Source organism: Heteronotia binoei, chromosome 2 (genome assembly GCF_032191835.1).
Source record: "Heteronotia binoei isolate CCM8104 ecotype False Entrance Well chromosome 2, APGP_CSIRO_Hbin_v1, whole genome shotgun sequence".
Lineage (NCBI taxonomy): Eukaryota > Metazoa > Chordata > Lepidosauria > Squamata > Gekkonidae > Heteronotia > Heteronotia binoei.
The window spans coordinates 146,769,597-146,786,501 of NC_083224.1; the positions used below are offsets into that span (position 1 = coordinate 146,769,597).

The 16,905-nt window shown below is 37.6% G+C and overlaps 1 protein-coding gene across 7 annotated transcripts in view; it reads right to left on the reverse strand.

Annotated features, from left to right (window-relative positions):
• EVI5 (ecotropic viral integration site 5) overlaps positions 1-16,905 on the reverse strand; it is a 104,347-nt gene that overhangs the window by 19,667 nt on the left and 67,775 nt on the right. For all 7 annotated transcript variants that reach the window (XM_060232192.1, XM_060232191.1, XM_060232189.1 and 4 more), the window contains 3 exons: positions 13,753-13,899; positions 13,329-13,424; positions 7,394-7,489 (listed from right to left, as the gene is read on the reverse strand). In XM_060232192.1, coding sequence (XP_060088175.1) covers positions 7,394-7,489; positions 13,329-13,424; positions 13,753-13,899 — 339 coding nt within the window. The remainder of the gene's footprint in view (positions 1-7,393; positions 7,490-13,328; positions 13,425-13,752; positions 13,900-16,905) is intronic.

Below are 16,905 nucleotides of genomic sequence, written 5' to 3' on the forward strand. Positions count from 1 at the left end.
CAGGAACGGAGGCAGATTTCAATGAAAGATTACATATTTTTGTCAGAAGAGCCACAAGTTCAACTTTGAGTTCTTTCAGAACTCTTGGATGTTTGCCATCCGAACCTGGTGACTTATTAGTTTTTAATTCGTCTATCAGTTGTAGGACCTCCTCTCTTGTCACCCCAATCTGACTCAGGTCTTTCAACACCCCTTCCAAAATTAGTGGTTCTGGAGCGGGCAAACACTTTTCGTCTTCCACAGTGAAGACAGAGGCAAAAAATGCATTCAGCTTTTCAGCCATTTCCCTATCCTCCTTCAGTAATCCTTTTACCCCTTGGTCATCCAAGGGCCCCAACTGCCTCCCTGGCTGGTTTCCTGTTTCTAATATATTTGAAGACATTTTTATTGTTGGTCTTTATGTTTTTTGCAATATGCTCCTCATAGTCCCTTTTTGCCTGCCTGATCACAATCTTGCATTTGATTTGCCACAGCCTGTGTTCCCTTTTATTAATCACACTTGGACTAGCTTTCCACCACTTAAAGGAGTCCTTCTTACGTTTTACAGCTTCCATTACTTTGTTTGTTAACCATTCAGGCCTTTTCTTATACCTGTTTGTGCCTTTCCTAACTTGTGGTATATATTTTATCTGAGCTTCTAGGATTGTAGTTTTAAATAGTCTCCAAGCTTCCCCAAGGGTTTTGACTGTATTTACCTTTCCTTTCAGTTTCCTCTTCACATGCCTCCTCATCTCAGAGAATTTACCCCTTTCAAAGGTAAACGTGGTTGTGCCGGTCTTTTGGGGCAATTCTCTATTTTTAGAAATGGTGTAATCAATAACATTATGGTCACTGCTCCCAAATGGTGCGATCACTTTTACATCTCTCACCAAGTCTTGGGCATTACTTAGGACCAAATCCAGGATCGTCCCACCCCTGGTAGGTTCTGAGACCATCTGCTCCATAGCACAGTCATTGAGAGCATCAAGAAACTCAATCTCTTTCTCTCAACCAGAACCCATTCCTTACAACAATAGGAAACTGGGTGAGCATCTTGGGAATACAGAACAAAGCAAGAAGCAGTACAATATATAAAATGATTACAATGCTTTAATTCTAGAGGGGTAATACGTTAAAGCAAAATAAAACAGAAGTACAGTGGCATCTTATGCGGGAACAGGTTTTTTTTAAGGTGCTACTGGACTTCTTAAGATGCATTAGTATTCCCAGCTAAGAGAAAATTCAAATGGGAACACTTTACCCTGATTAAAAGCCTCCTTTAGTCGAGTATGGGTGAGGCTATCCAACTAGGGGCCTTGAAAGGAAGTCAAGTGAACAAACATCTAATCAGAACAAATGAGACAGCACCTTCATACCTCCCTGGCGCACCCACAAATAGAACCGGTAATAGAACACACATGCAAACAAAATGGCAAAAATACCATTAGATTATTTTTAAGCAACAATTATACGGCTTGTGCATTCAGCATGAATGGGCTGTATCATTTCAGACTGCAGAACAAAGGATGAGGACCTTCATGTTCTCCATGTAAAAACAAAGCATTAACCCACCAAGAATAAAAATTCGAGCCTAGCCCTGTGTATGCTGTATTAGTTTTCCAGTTACAGAGAATCACCAATGTGTGGATACTTGCATGCAGCCAAATGAGTGGACAAAGTATTTCAAAGCAATTATGATTTTGTTATAACAAACTGTGAAGAAGTGCTCTGCATTTAGTGAAGTGTTATCTGGCCTAAGGATAGGCCATCTTCTTGGCAAGCATGCCATGGAGCTAATCTGAGGGAGACAGTGACCCTCTGCTGTTGTGTGTTCTTGAATGATAAAAGGCACTGGTGATGACCACAGCTGCCATTTGATCAATTTAGTATAATGAATACAGATAATCTGGCTGGGCCAAGTCATACATACTCTGGTGACCTCCAAACTGGACTACTGTAATACACTATGGTGTCTGCTTGGTTGTTCCCTGAGTAAATCACTTTGGGAGGGATTCAGCGATTCACCACCTAAAGACACTGGCAGTTGGAGGCTCCCTAGGGATTCACAGCCAAGCAGGATAGGGACCAAGGAGGAGAAAGGGGGAGAAGTTGCCCTACTGCTTCTGGCAGCAGAACTTTCCTAGGATCAGAAAGGACTGCGGATAGAAAGGGAACAAGGGAAAGATATCTAATCTTTGAATCAATGGATTGATGGATTAGGTCCTCTGACCACATTATACCAGTCTCAGCTCAGCTTCACTGACTCCAAATTAGTTTTCAATCCCAGTTCAAAATACCCAGTTTTTAACTTTTAATGCCTTAAGTGGTCTAGGATCAAGATACCTTAATAAACGCATTGTCCAACATGAGTCTACCCATACACACTACCAGAGGTTTGGTGTACTGGAATGCCCATCTTATGGAACTACCTGTCCCAAGAAGGCCATCTGGCACTATCCAAACAAACACAAGCGTTTATTGGCATATATCAAATTATAAATAAGGCAAAAAAGAGATACAGAAATAACAAAATAAACCAGTCATATACAGTTATATATTGGACAATCGAACCTTGATTACCATACTCAGGAATAAAGCAACCTTTTCAGTTATTTCAGATGACAAATCATTCAAAAGCTGGCATACCTTTGCAGCATCTGAGTAACTTGTCATGTTGAGCAGAATTGGGTCTAGAAACCTAAGGCATATAGTATCACATTGGGAGCAGTAAAGAAGAATATGGGACAATGAATCAACTTGTTTTAAGTTGAATGTATAAAGTCTTAATGAGAGTGGGATTTTTTTATATCTACCATATGTAACTGCTGATGGGACAGTATTACATCTGGCAAGAGTAAATGCTCTCTGCAACTGTGGAACATGGAGAGTTGATTGATAAGAAGGCAGATGACCAATAACTGGGGAATTCCAAAATTCAAAGGGGAGCAAGATGTATTTGCAGCACTGATTAGTTTTTGCAATTCTATGTCTAAAATTCTACAATTAAGCATGCAGAGAGAATCCATAGATAAACCTAAGGTGGGAATTTTCTTCTCTATGCAAGCAATCCATTTGGACGAGGAGGATTCAGACAACATTTGGTATAGATAGCTCCCACAGTCAGTGGAATAGTGCACACATAGCCAATATTTGATAGATAAAAGCCATGCTCTTGTTTCTAACATATTGAGGCCTGATTCTAGACAAAGAGTGGCATATGGGGCACAGCGTGGTAGACCCATGATTTTCCTAACAAATTTGGACTGAACTCTTTCAATATCAGACACAAAGATAGTAACTGCGGGATTATTTTGGCTTTATAGATTTTTAAAGCCACTGGGACAAATTGGTTGCGTCTATTGAAGAAAAACCGAGAAATGGCTGATGTACTAATGGCTGCTAAGTTAATTATAGATTTACAGTGACATGACCAAGCCATATTGTAGCTAAAGTGGAGATCTAGGTATTTAAAATGACTAGGTATTCACCGACGCCAAATTAGTTTCCAATCCCAGTTCAAAATACCCAGTTTTTAACTTTTAATGCCTTAAGTGGTCAAGGATCAGGATACCTTAATAAACACATAGTTCAACATGAGTCTACCCATACACACTACCAGAGGTTTGGTGCACTGGAATGCCTATCTTATGGAACTGCCTGTCCCAAGAAGGCCATCTGGCACTACACCTCCCCACCTTTAGGAAGATGGTCAAAAGTATTTTGTTTAGGTTTCTGATTTAAGTTAATTGCTTTAGAACTGAGTGGACATGGATGTTGTGCTTTTAAAAATAGTTATTAGGACGATGCTAGGGATTTTGGGGGCCTTGCTGGTTATTTTATGTTTAATTCTATTCCATTTCCTTTTTGAATTTTTCATAACTTAATCTATATAATCTACATAAAACATGAAGAAAGTTTTGATTATTTTTAAAATTTACACATCATTGTCATCATTATTAATTATTACTATTTATAAAGGTCTTTTTAAACCAAAAATGTGACTATCTTTCTGTAGAAGATCACAGTAACAAAAGGTTGGCAAAAATAAAAAATGCCACAGGTAAAAAATGTGGTGTTACCGGCAGCATTAGCTTGAGTATTTTCTAAAATATGTGGTCCTTAAACTTTTAATATGCGCTAACATACTGTCTCAGATCTTGGAAGAATAAATGAACTAGTATAACACAGTGATAATTTATTTATACAAGCTTATAATTTACATGAACCTACTTAAGTTTTCAGTATGAATGAGAAGGACTACCACACAGTGTTTTTTCAGTTTGAAGACTGCAGGCATGCACAGTGAAGAAGCTTCCATTTAACTCCCAATGTTTTCACTTAGTCATCTATTAATTTGTCCCATATCTAGCTGGCCAAAGAGATTGTGGTAATGTTGCACATACCACATCTTTAAACAGGATGAACTTAAAAGTTTAACTGTAGCATGTGTAAGAATGTTTGGAGAAGCAGAGTCAGCCAGAAAGAAGCTTTCAGTAGGTCATGGGGGGGGGGGGGAAATCCCACTGTGCAGTACATGTTTATTAAGCAGAACTGTGCAAGGTCTGCACTAGTGGTCACAAGTCAAAACTGCACAGATACCCATTCCCATATTCAATTAAGCAAAACTAAGAACAAATTAAAACTTTACTTAATGCATGCCCTTTGAAGTTGTAACATCTGGTTTCATGGAACCAAAATCTTTTTTTGCAAAAGTTTAGGTGGGCTAAGACCAGGCAAAAGGCAGTGTTGGCAGCCAAAGCTGTTTGAGAAATAAGCTGCTGCATTAAGCTGAAAACTCCCTTTTCCCGACCACCTTATATATTTTTCTCAGACTTTGAGAAGGCAAATCCATAGATTTTACTACTCTACAGATGTGTTCAGCTGACATTCTCATAATCCTAAATTATGTGATGGAGTCCATAATCTGTACCTGTATGACATACATTAATGTTGTGCCATCCTACAGTACTGAATTCAGGGTTCTATGTACTGGGTTTAGTTTTTTTATTCCTTTGATGAATGCTAGTTTTACAAGGTCTCAGTACTCAGTGTTTATTTGCTCTATATAACCATGCACAATGTTCCCCAGAGAGCACTGAGGTCGGGAACACAAAATCTCCTCACTATCCCCGGGCCAAAAGAAGCCCGTTTGAAAGCCACCAGAGAAAGGGCTTTCTCCGTTATGGCCCCCGTATGGTGGAATCAGCTGCCGGAAGAGGTGAGGGCCCTGCGGGACTTGGCGCAGTTCCGCAGGGCCTGTAAGACGACCCTCTTCCGGCTAGCCTATACCTAGCTAGGATGACAACTGATGTAACTGGCCAGCCATCTGTTTACAGGAAATTGAAATACTCTGTTTTAAAGTTTTAACTGTTTAAATATTTAATTGTTTTATACTTGAAATTGTTTAAATTTTATGTTTGATTAATTGTTGGAAGCCGCCCTGAGCCATTCGTGGGAAGGGCGGGATATAAATCTCAAATAAATAAATAAAAATTAAAGCTATTATTCCTATATAGTGATCGCATATTATTTATTTATTTATTTGATATATAAATCACCCAATCTGGACGATGTACAAAAGCATTAAAAACATTTGCCAAATAAAACAAAGAACAAAATAGAAATACATTATATTACTTAGTATAATTACTGTTCACTGCCACTTAACACCATTTATTATTTTACTTCATTAGATTTCATTGGGTTAATTGGACTGACAAAATTCCAATTAGCAAGTATTTACTTGACAGCATCAGCAGCAGTTTATATTGAGTTTTCCATTCCATAGAATCTATATCCAGATGTTCAGAAGTTCTAAGTCTATTGTTAAGCACCTCTCTCACTTGGCTAGATACACAGTACAAATGAGAATACACTGTGTATATATCATGATTAAATTATTGGTGACAATCTGCAGTGTCTTCAGCAGTTTCAGGTGCCTATTAGTAACTTGCAGTCTTCCAAACAACTAAAGTATAATAGAATTTTACTCTTCTTTCCAATCTCACTTGCATATGTTCAGAATTCTTCTACTGCATTATATCTGCTTTGTTTCTTTCTGTCTCGCTATTGAGTAGGCTGATAGGAGCCTAAGTACCATGTAAACAAGCTGTTAATATGCAATTAGATGTATTAGAATATGGAAGGGGATGCACATCCTATTCAAAACAATGGGTTTAATCCAGAATGCCAGTGGAATGGCATTTTCCTATCTCTTGTCTCCTGTGGCAGTCCAATGATGACCACAAAATGCAGTTCCTAGGGTGGGGATAAGAGATACTGAAGAAGAACATGGTGGAGGGGGTCTGCAGCAGGAAATGGGAATGCATAAAAATTGTCATTTAGTCAAAATCCAACCCACTGCTATATAAAAACTACTTCCTGACACAGATGCAAACTCCAGAGGAATTTCTGAATTACACCCACATTAGGCTAGTGGTTCCCAGTCCAGCAAGTGACACATAAGCATAAATCAATTCTGTGTGCTGATATCCTTAGTTGGATCGGGACATAAATGTTTAATGCAAGACGGTTGAATATTGATTTCTTTCAAGTGAGTTTAGCGGTTGCTAAAGGTACTGGAATGATTATGGCCTGTGTTGTTAATTAAGGCAAAGATTCCTCATAATCTCCAGTGAACCCAACAAAAGTTCCAAGAATCTTCAATTGTTGACTAGTTAGTGATGCAATTTCAAAAGAAACAATAGGAGCAAAAATGAAAGTGGATGCATTTTACTAGGTTCAATTTTGACAAGGAACAAATTTGTTCTGTGTATTTTAACATCATAATAATCTCTGTGAAGGAGTAATTATACAGACATTCTTACTTATTGGTGACAGAACTGAATCTGGATAGATATGGAATGAACCTCAATCATAACCTGGTAAAGATCAGAATTTAAGGCCATAACTGCAAACTATAGGGGGAAATGGGTAAGATTTGTAAAATTCTGCTCTGATAATTTCCCAGGTGTGCATTGTTTCCCTGTACATTTCATATATGTGTTATTATTAATGTAAGAATATTTTCAGAAAGAACACAAAGAGCTAAATAATGTAATTACAAAATTCCTTTGAATACATCATTGTATAAAAAAGTAATCATACATCAATTACTGGTAATGTTGATATGGTTACAAATCAGGGAGGTCTGCACTGTATTCTCACATATAAAGTGGAAGTACAAGTAAGTTCAATTCAGGGTCTGATTACTGGCTTCCCGATTATGATTCCTCCCTCCCCCGCACCATATTGCATTGCTAAGTTTACAAGTGCTTGTAGTTGAAATGAAATAACTGATGAAGACAGATTACAAACTGTTACAGTAATTACCCAGAATCGAAGAAAACTGATTTTTTCCAAGATGCAGCAAGGAAACTTTAAAATGAAATAAGGTGCTTACTTTTTTACTTACCTCATGATTTAGCTCTGCTATCTGATCTTTCAGTTCTCTTATATACTGACTAGAATCAGAATTATTTAGCTGCCCTTGAATTTTCCCTTCTTCTTTCTGTACCAAAAGAGAAAAAAAAAGCCTTTATTCCTAAATACTTTTACCTTTATGGCTGGAAACAGACATAAATAGAAATGGAAGTGCTGTGGGTGTGGCAAAAAGAGGGTGCTGCAGAACAGGTTCTGCCCCTTCCTCTGATATACCAGCAACACAATTCATCTAAATGGGTCGGGGGGGGGGCGCATGATGAAAGGAAGGCAGTGTCATGCAGTTTGAATGTCAAGCATGATTACCACCCCCCACCCAATTGGCTTGGACATGGCTTTCTGACACAAAAACTGACTTGTAAATCCACAAAGCAGCTCACACAAGTTTAAAAATCACAATACAATAAAAAATAAACACAGCACAACAACCTATTACACAGCAGCAAAGGAAAAAGAAAAAAGTTAGTGAAGTTTGACATTAATCATTACTCAGGGCTATTTGAAGCATTATTCATTATTTACTTAAAATATTTATTAGCTGCCATTATTTCACATAGAGCTCAATTTGGCTTATAAGTTACAATATGAATAAAATATATAAAATTGATTACATAAAAAACATAAAACCAAGCTTTACAATTTTGGACTGCTTCAATCAAATGTAGTCCTAAATAAAACTCTTCAGCTGCCTCCTAAAGACTGAAAGTGAGGGAGGCAGGTGTACCTCCTTGGAAAGTTGTTCCATAATCATGGGGCTGCCACTGAAAAGCCCCCCTCTCATGTACCTACCAAACAACCTTCTTTGATTGATGGAGCAGTCAGGAGGGCCTATCTTTGTGATCTTTATTCCTGGGCAGGAACATATGGGAGAAGATGATCCTTCAGATATCCTGGGCCCAAGCCATGCAAGACTTTAAAGGTCAAAATCAACACTTTGAATTGCAATAGCCAAAACTAGATGTAACTAAGTCATGGATCACTGTGACCCAGGAACCAATACAGCTGGCACTCCAGTTAAAGCTGGGTAAAAGCACTCTGGGACCTCTGGCCACCTGGTTTTTTTTAAAGTGACTGCTGTGTTGAGTAGCACTTCCAGGTTTGAACTTGGGTTTTCTAAGGGACTGTAACCCCATCCAAAGCAGGAGAGATCTGAAGTCCCTGTTCTGCCTTTCTGCTAGCCTAGTGAATCTCTGTCTTGTTAGGATTAAGTTACATTTGCATTCTATTTTCACTCGCATCCTACATGCCAGCATTAAGGACACAAGATAAATTTCCCTAAAAAAGTTTTCCAAATCTCTGCTCTTCCACCAAAATTAAAGAACCAAGCCATTATATAGACCTCAGCGCTATTATGGGCATACACATGAGAAATTTAAAGATGCTAAAATGGCAGCATTTTAACATAACTGAATGGATATCTGCTTAAACTGTATAATAAATAATATATTATTATACATCATAAGGCTTCATTCTATGCACACTTTATATCCCACTCAATTTATTTATTAGTATAGCTACACTGAACTTCATGGAATTTGCTTCTGTATAAATATGCAGTGGAACAAGGCTGAAAACTTCACAGAGGAAGTTAACTAACCTAAAGCTCTATTTATTTATATCCCACTCAATTTCAGTAAATAAATCCTTGGAAATTCTAGCAGAACTCAAGTTTATTTCTCTAATCAGTGTATGAAAGATCCAAAGCTTCTCATTCTAACCTTTCACTCTGAACTTCCAAAAGTGGATGGTCTATATGAACTGGAAACAGATTCCCAATTATTTCACATGAACTTTGTTTCTGGATTGTGCATTACCAAACATTCATGTGTTTATTTCAGTCTATGGACAGTTCTCACTTGTCTCCAATGTCTCTGAGAGGCCATCTGTATAATGTAATTACCACCATGTTTAAGAGCAATACGTGTAACAACTCCTAGTTTGGATTCTGCAATTTATGAAACTACTTTTCCAACATCAAGTCCTAAAAATCATTGCTTATTTATTAATCTAATTGAAACTGCCTTAAAAAGTATTTCACTCTTCATTCTGAATGCCCCCCCTCCCACTATTATCTTTCTATAGGCAAAATTGAGGGGGATCTCAGAAATTGTGTTTTTTTCCCCCTGGGCTAACACTTCTCTACACTGCTTCTAGACTCAAACTGAGCACTGGAAAGGGCAGATTCAAGCAGGACTCAGAAAACAGTTTGTCAGAGATGTGGGACTATGAGGGTAGCTCACTCAGTGAACTGACTGGCAGTGGATTCACACCAAATGAAATGAAGAACTATTTCACAAAATGTATGATTAATCTATGGCACCCACTGATGCAAACTGTGCTGGGTAGCCCCTAGATTAGATGGCTTTAAAAAAGGAATTAAATAAATTAATGGAAGATAAATTTACAATAGCCTGAGAACAGGGTCTAAAATTATGATGGGCTAGATAGAGATGAGCAAACAAACTTAATCCCGAGAAGACAGAGGAACCATTTAGTTGGAAGCTGAGTGGGAGGGCAGCTTTCAATTAGTGATAACACTTCTCCTTGAAAACCCAGGCTTGAAGTTTGGGGACAACATTGTATCAATGCTGTTCTTGGATGATCGACATCAAGGCAACGAATGGCTTTCACTTACTTTAGCTGGTTCAGCAGTTACACCCTTTCCTTGACAAAATGATCCAGCCACAGTTATGTATATTTCTGCAGCATTTAGAAAGACTTCTATAATACAAACCCTGTGAAGCAGAATTTGAAGTGTGTTTGGTATCTACAGCTGGTCCAAACAACCAGCATCGTGTTTCTCTTATTTTACTCCATTTTCACTTTTTGCCAATTAGTTTCTGGTCCCAACTGAAAATATTGGTTTTGGCCCCAAATTGTCTGGGATCAATGCATCTTAAGGATTATCATATAGACAGTTCATATGGACCCACCCAGGTGCAAAGGGTATATTAAGGAAGTCCTTTCTGTGTGCCCTCAACATCAGAGATGTAGCAAGTGGTCACACAAGACACAGTAGGTGGCTTTCTCAACAGCTATAGCATGACTGGAATGTCCTTCCAAAGGGGCACTTGCTGAAGTCCTTCTGTACTGGTGTTTTGATGGATTCAGAACACATTTTTAAGAGTGGATTTTGGATTCACACCTAGGGAATCTGGCTGGTAAATTCTATTCCTCTGATTAAATTCTGTTGTTTCTTTTGGCTAATAAGATCTCTGCATGATTTGATATTTATCTACTGTAGGCCACCTTGGAAATCCTGTAAAGAAGGAAAGAATTTTTTTTTTTAAAGCAGGTCTATCAACAGATGTCAGACAAGATGCCTAAATGCATCTTCAAAGGCACTGAACAACTATTGCAGGGGGCAACACCAGAAGAGAGTACTTCATGCTATGTCTGTGATCTTTCCAGGGCTTGTAGTTGGTCACTTCAGGAAACAGAATGTCAAGCTAGATATATCCTGGCTTGATCCATTCCCTTATGGTGTTTCTATTTTCATGTGGAAGAGGGGTTCTAACATCTTCCAGAAGTTTGGTGGAAAAAAAATAACACAGTGCCTTTTGAGAACATGGAGTTCTTGTTATGTCTGTTCATATCTAGAAATCTGATATTCCTTGAACTAAATTCAAGACAGCAAGCCATTACTACTCCATAAATTACTGAACAACGGATTCAACAGTACAGAAATTATACTTTTCATTTTAAAATTTTTTAGACTATTTAGAAGCTAGCTGTATTAATTTTCCTCAATATGGGGTGCTTCATAAACTTTTTTCTGTATGGTAATGGCATTTTGCATTAGAAACCTAAACTTAGTTTATTCATCAGGGCAGTTGTGGGGGACTTGTGGCCTTTCAGTGACTCTGATGATTCATTCTAGACTTTCAGAAAACACATCACACTGCTGAAGAGTTAAAAAACATGTTTCCTGTAATTGCAAAGATGGAAATTATTTTTTAAAACATCAGAACTCGTAAAGTGTTTAAGAAGAATACTATACATATATTTAAAGGATGGTACTAGATTAGATTTAACACAGGCTCATTTCCGTGGCAGGCATTTGATTAGATTTTTAAAGACAGATTTTACTTCCATGGCAGATATTTGATTTCACTGAGTGATGTTAGGGACAGTAACTTTATTTTTCCCATCAAAGATCATCTCACTAATGTAGAGAATGTTAGAAACCACTGATAGTGTATTCCACAACACACACAGAATATCGATACTGACACAAAATAGATTATGTGAAGATGAACAGTTCACACTTGAAAGATACACATACTAATAGGACAAGGAAGGAGAAAGCACAAAAGCAGTCACACAGACATACAACAACAAACTTTTGCTTTAAAACTGTTTGTTAGTTTGCTATGCAATTAACTACACTGACGCAAAAAACAACATTTAGAACAGAACATCCAGTATAAATTCTGTCAAACAGGTTCAAAGCTACAAAGCTAAGCCTATTATGAACTATAACAAGAAAGCATTCAGATCACTGGATGAAATGTGGATTAGAAAAATGAAAAATTTTGTTTGGAAATATATATATATATATATAGTCGATCTTTCTGTAACTGTCCCAAAACTGTGATTTAATCCAAAGGCATGCAAGTAAAATCATTACGGTAGTAATGTGCGTGTAGCAATACCAAGCATGCCTTACATGTTAATACCAATGTGTTTTGCACTTACATCTAGACATTTCACAGAAAGCAACATGATTTATGGTAACAGGTAACTACTGTGGCTTAACTTTAAATACACAATGTAACTCTCTTAGGCTATTAACAGCAATCTTGAAGAGGAAGAGCTTCAGGTAAAATTTTGTTCTACTGCATCTTTACCATCACTAGACACACAGCAACTTAGCTGTACTTCACTGAAACACAGCTACTTTGCTTAGAGGAAGCAACCTGAATTCAAGTAAACAGTGGAACACTTTTACAACTATTATAGCAATTACCATTGCCAAGTAACCCTAGGATCCTTCAGCATTAAGTTTACAGAATAGAAAGAAGCCATCATGCATTTTAAATGTAGTCTGATCTTTTCACTGAGGATGAGGCTTAAACAGAAAGCTCTGCATCGCTCAGAGGAAAGCAATTTATATATGATTTAATAACTGCTACAGTGGACAGACAACTGGACTGGGATCTGAAAGACCCAGTTTCAAATTGCCACTAAGCCACAAAGTTTTTGGAATACTTGATCTAGTTGCTCTCTCCTAGCCTATCCTCCCTTATAGGCTAATTGTGAGGCTACAATGGAGAAGACACTACTCTGAACTTCTTGGAAGAAGAATGAGCCAGAATAAATTATCTAGTCTCGTATTATGCTGTGGTAAGGATGCAGTTTTGTACCATACTGCCAGAGCAGCAAGACCATCAAAATAAGTTCTCCTGATTTAGTGTATACATAGTCTCATGCATATTTTATGAAACTGCTTATCCTGGTCAGTTGTCCTGATCCAGCAAGAAAAACTGCAAATACACAACCACAAAACTAAACTCATGCTAGCTCCACAGATCTACTCATGCAAATAAGGGTGCCTGGTCTCATCCAGGGTTCCTAGCTATGTACAGCACATGATGTCTACAATCACACTGCAGTCAACAGTTAAAAATGGCCTACTATTGCTACTGAAAAGTATACTTGTAGCACCACTCTAAATGATAGGTGCAATTCTAGTTTCAGGTTCTGGGTCCAGATCAAACTATGATAAGCTTAAGCCACAGTGAATGCCAGTGAAAGTATTACATCAAACCATAGGTAAAAACACAAGGAAAGAATTCACAGAAAATAAATGCATGACCATGGCCTGTTGCATTTGTATTGCAAGGCAATTTTTAGAGTTACTAGCCATCTGTGATGCTGAAGACAGAGGTAGTTCTTTTCATTCCTACCTGGATCTCTAGTTCTGCTATATGCTGCTGGAGTTCTGCCACAGCTGCTATGCTGTCTGCTTCTCGGAGTCTTACAGCCATCACCTCTTCCTTATTCTACAAACAAGGAAAGTTTTAGGAAAAATTAGTTAGCCAGATTTCCCCCCCCCCCCCTTTAACCAGTTGCAAATAGCTAGTTGATATACATTTCAAGACAACTGGTTTTTAGCCAGCTACTAAATATTACTTGAACAAAATAAATTCAGTAAGATGACTGGTATACTGGCTCCAAAGTGATTTTCTTGAGACATATGTTCCTTGTTCCCTTTTTTCATTACTGAAAAAGCCATAATAATTCTGCATTCAATTGGGTATTCTGCTGCTTTATTTAAACAGTGTATATATATCCTGTTTTCATTACATTTCCTTTATCCATTGTATGTACCTTGCATTCAATCTCTGCTTGCTTTCTTTTTGATTCAGAAAGCTGAGCCAGAAGTCCTTTGTTTTGTGCAGACAGATACTGGACCTTCTCTTGCAGGCTGGCAATCTCTTGTTCGGCCCTCCGTAAATGGTTACTATTTATCTGGTTCTGACATTTAGGAAAAAGAGAAGAATACATTAGCCTTAACCACAGTACAGGTTATCTGTCGTAGTGAACATCTAGTAGATTGTGTACGGTTTGTGTTTTGCAACTTGCACTACTACAGCAATCAATGCAAACCCTTGATATTTACACATTGAAGAAATTTCAGTGTTCACTCTAGAAAGTTAGAAGATATAGACAGGCATTCATTCTAGGTTGGTCTACTAATGGGTACCTTCCCTGATATTACCAGCAAGATGTAACTACAGACAGCTGTTTGCAACTACAATCAGCTTCTGACAGAAAACATTATTGCCTCATTATTGGCTGTCAAGCTGTATCCGTTATAACAGTGACTTTCAAGACTAAAGAATCTGCCTATGAGAAGTATTGCCATACCAAAGTCCTAACATGGCTGCCTGTAAGATCTGCCCTCTTATCAAGTCAAGTATGTCAAGATAGAGAGCTCACGAGTATAGATAGGCAAATAAATATAGAACACTCCATGAGGGTTTTTACTAATGCATGTACCAAAACAATTTTATACTAAGCAATATTCATCAGTATTCTGGAAAATTTTTTACAGAAAATTGTACAATGTTCTTTCTTTCTTTGTAGAGCTACACAAAGTCCAAGAAATTCCAAAATAGATACAAAGGGGCTGGCATGTCATAATTTGATAAGAGCAAATACATATATTAATTATTTATTTATATTCTGCCCATTCCCCCGTAGGGGCTCAGGATAGAGCACAACATAAATAATAAAATCACAATAAAATCACAGCAGCATAATAATAAAAAGCCAAGTACAATATTTAATACAACAGAATAGTCCACCAGAACAAGATGGTGTAGCAGGACATTAAGAACATGATAAGATGGTGTCGCATGAACACTCAGTGACTCAAAAAAATATGTTTTTAAAATAAAATCAATTTTTATGACATGCCAGTCCCTTTGGTGAGCTGTCTGATGAAGGATATTCCGTAAAGAGGATGGAAGCAGCAGTCTGTTTGCAGCCACACCTGTTTTGGGAAGCAGTCATATCTATTTTGGAATTTCTTAGACTTTGTGTAGCTCTACAAAGAAAGAAAGAAAATTGTGCAATTTTCTGTAAAAATTTTTTTTGAATACTACTGAATATTGTTTAGTATAAAATTGTTTTAGTACATGCATTAGTAAAAACTCTCACAGAGTGTTCTATATTTATTTGCTCTTATCAAGTCAAGCAGTGGGTATTCTGTTCCATCTATGCTGTGCAATCTTATCCTTGATTAACATCATCTTAATTTTAAAAAAAAAGTTCTAGGAGGCAGCTGCTAGTAGCAGCCACGGGCAGGATATCACACAGCCACTGAGGTGTGAAGGTGGAGGGGAGAATTTGCCACCACAAAGCTCCTGGAAGATCATACACTTCTGCATTATACATACAGAGATAAAGCTTATCTCATATTTTTTCTTTATACGTCCTAATTGTTTCAGAATGCCGCTGACAGCTCAGGGATTCCTGACTAAAGGAAGAGATTTCTTACAGGACCATAGTTCAGTTTCATGCACAGATATAGCACATTAATATGAATTTTAATTGAGTGGATTATTCAGAGGCTGAATTTTGTGTGTGACTGGTTATTCCCACTCCTTTTTAAAACATCCACAATACCATATTGTGAGTGATGATAAAGTAATATACCTACATTGACATCATGAACATCAATGCTTGCAAGTTGCACAGGCCAAGTATTAGGTTTGATCAGAGTAATATATTGGAATGTGGACAGAAGTTGTTATGAAATCTCAGTTTAGTTATATCATGTCTTTTCCCCCTTGGGGTGGGGTGGGGGAATGAACCAACTAAAAGGAAAGTTAGGTCCATCTAAAACAGCACATGTTTTAGATGCATATGTTGCACACACCTCCACACCCACGTTTACACAAAACATTCACACAAACAATCTTTGTTCAAAACAAGCAGTTTGTACTTAGTACTCTCACCCACATCTGTCTGTCTTGCAGGACACAAATTGCCTGTGATCAGATAGAACAAGTACACCTCCTACTGGCTGAAGGGCTTAGAATGCAGCAGATTAACTAGTGCTATTGGAGTTTTCCTATGGTGAATTCCACAATATCCTTAGACCTTCCTCCATGAAATTCCACAGAACAGTAAAAACAATCCTGAATTCTACAGAAGTAATTTGGAAGAATAGCCAGCACGTTCTAGTAAGAGTATAGATATATTAAATGTATTGATATGTATCAGTAAGGAGCATGCTAAAATTAATAATTTGCATAGATTTAAAGCTGCAATCCCCAATTCACATTTTGCATTCTAGAAAAAGTCTTCTGCCCTGAACATGTGTGTGCTACAGTATGGAAAAAGTCAGTCATGAGCCAGACTATATCACATTTATCTGAACACAGGGGGTTGCATCTTATTACTCAATATAGTGAAGTACAGAGTTTGTCTCAAAAACTTCATCTAGTGAAGCTTCATCTAGGGCTTCATCTAGTGAAATAGCCTTTTCTGCTACAGGAAGATCACACAGTTAGCTGAACAGGCTGGAAGAATATGACATCACCTTCCTCTGTATAATCAGGGAACACACACAATTCAGTAGTTACTTTTCCCCAAAGGTGACAGGGAATACAATCCTGCTTACCAGAGACTGTCCCCAAAATGTTATTACTTAAACCATGCTAGACCCTTTTGTTCTACACTGGGATAAATAACAAATATCTGTCATAAAAGTTCACCTCAGCTCTTACATTCTCATAAACTTCCCAGGCATAGCCTAAAAGACAGAAATGCACAAGATGCAGCTCCAAGCTGCACACCAAGCTAACCTAGTTGTTTATTAACATTTAATTTTAAGAGGATAATTCAGAGAGCAGTTATTGGAAATGAATAAAATCACACTGAAAATGGAATTCAAAGAGAATCCAAGAACACACGAAACACACATTTCAGAGTCAGTACCATAACATAGTGGATAGTCATATCTATTTTCTA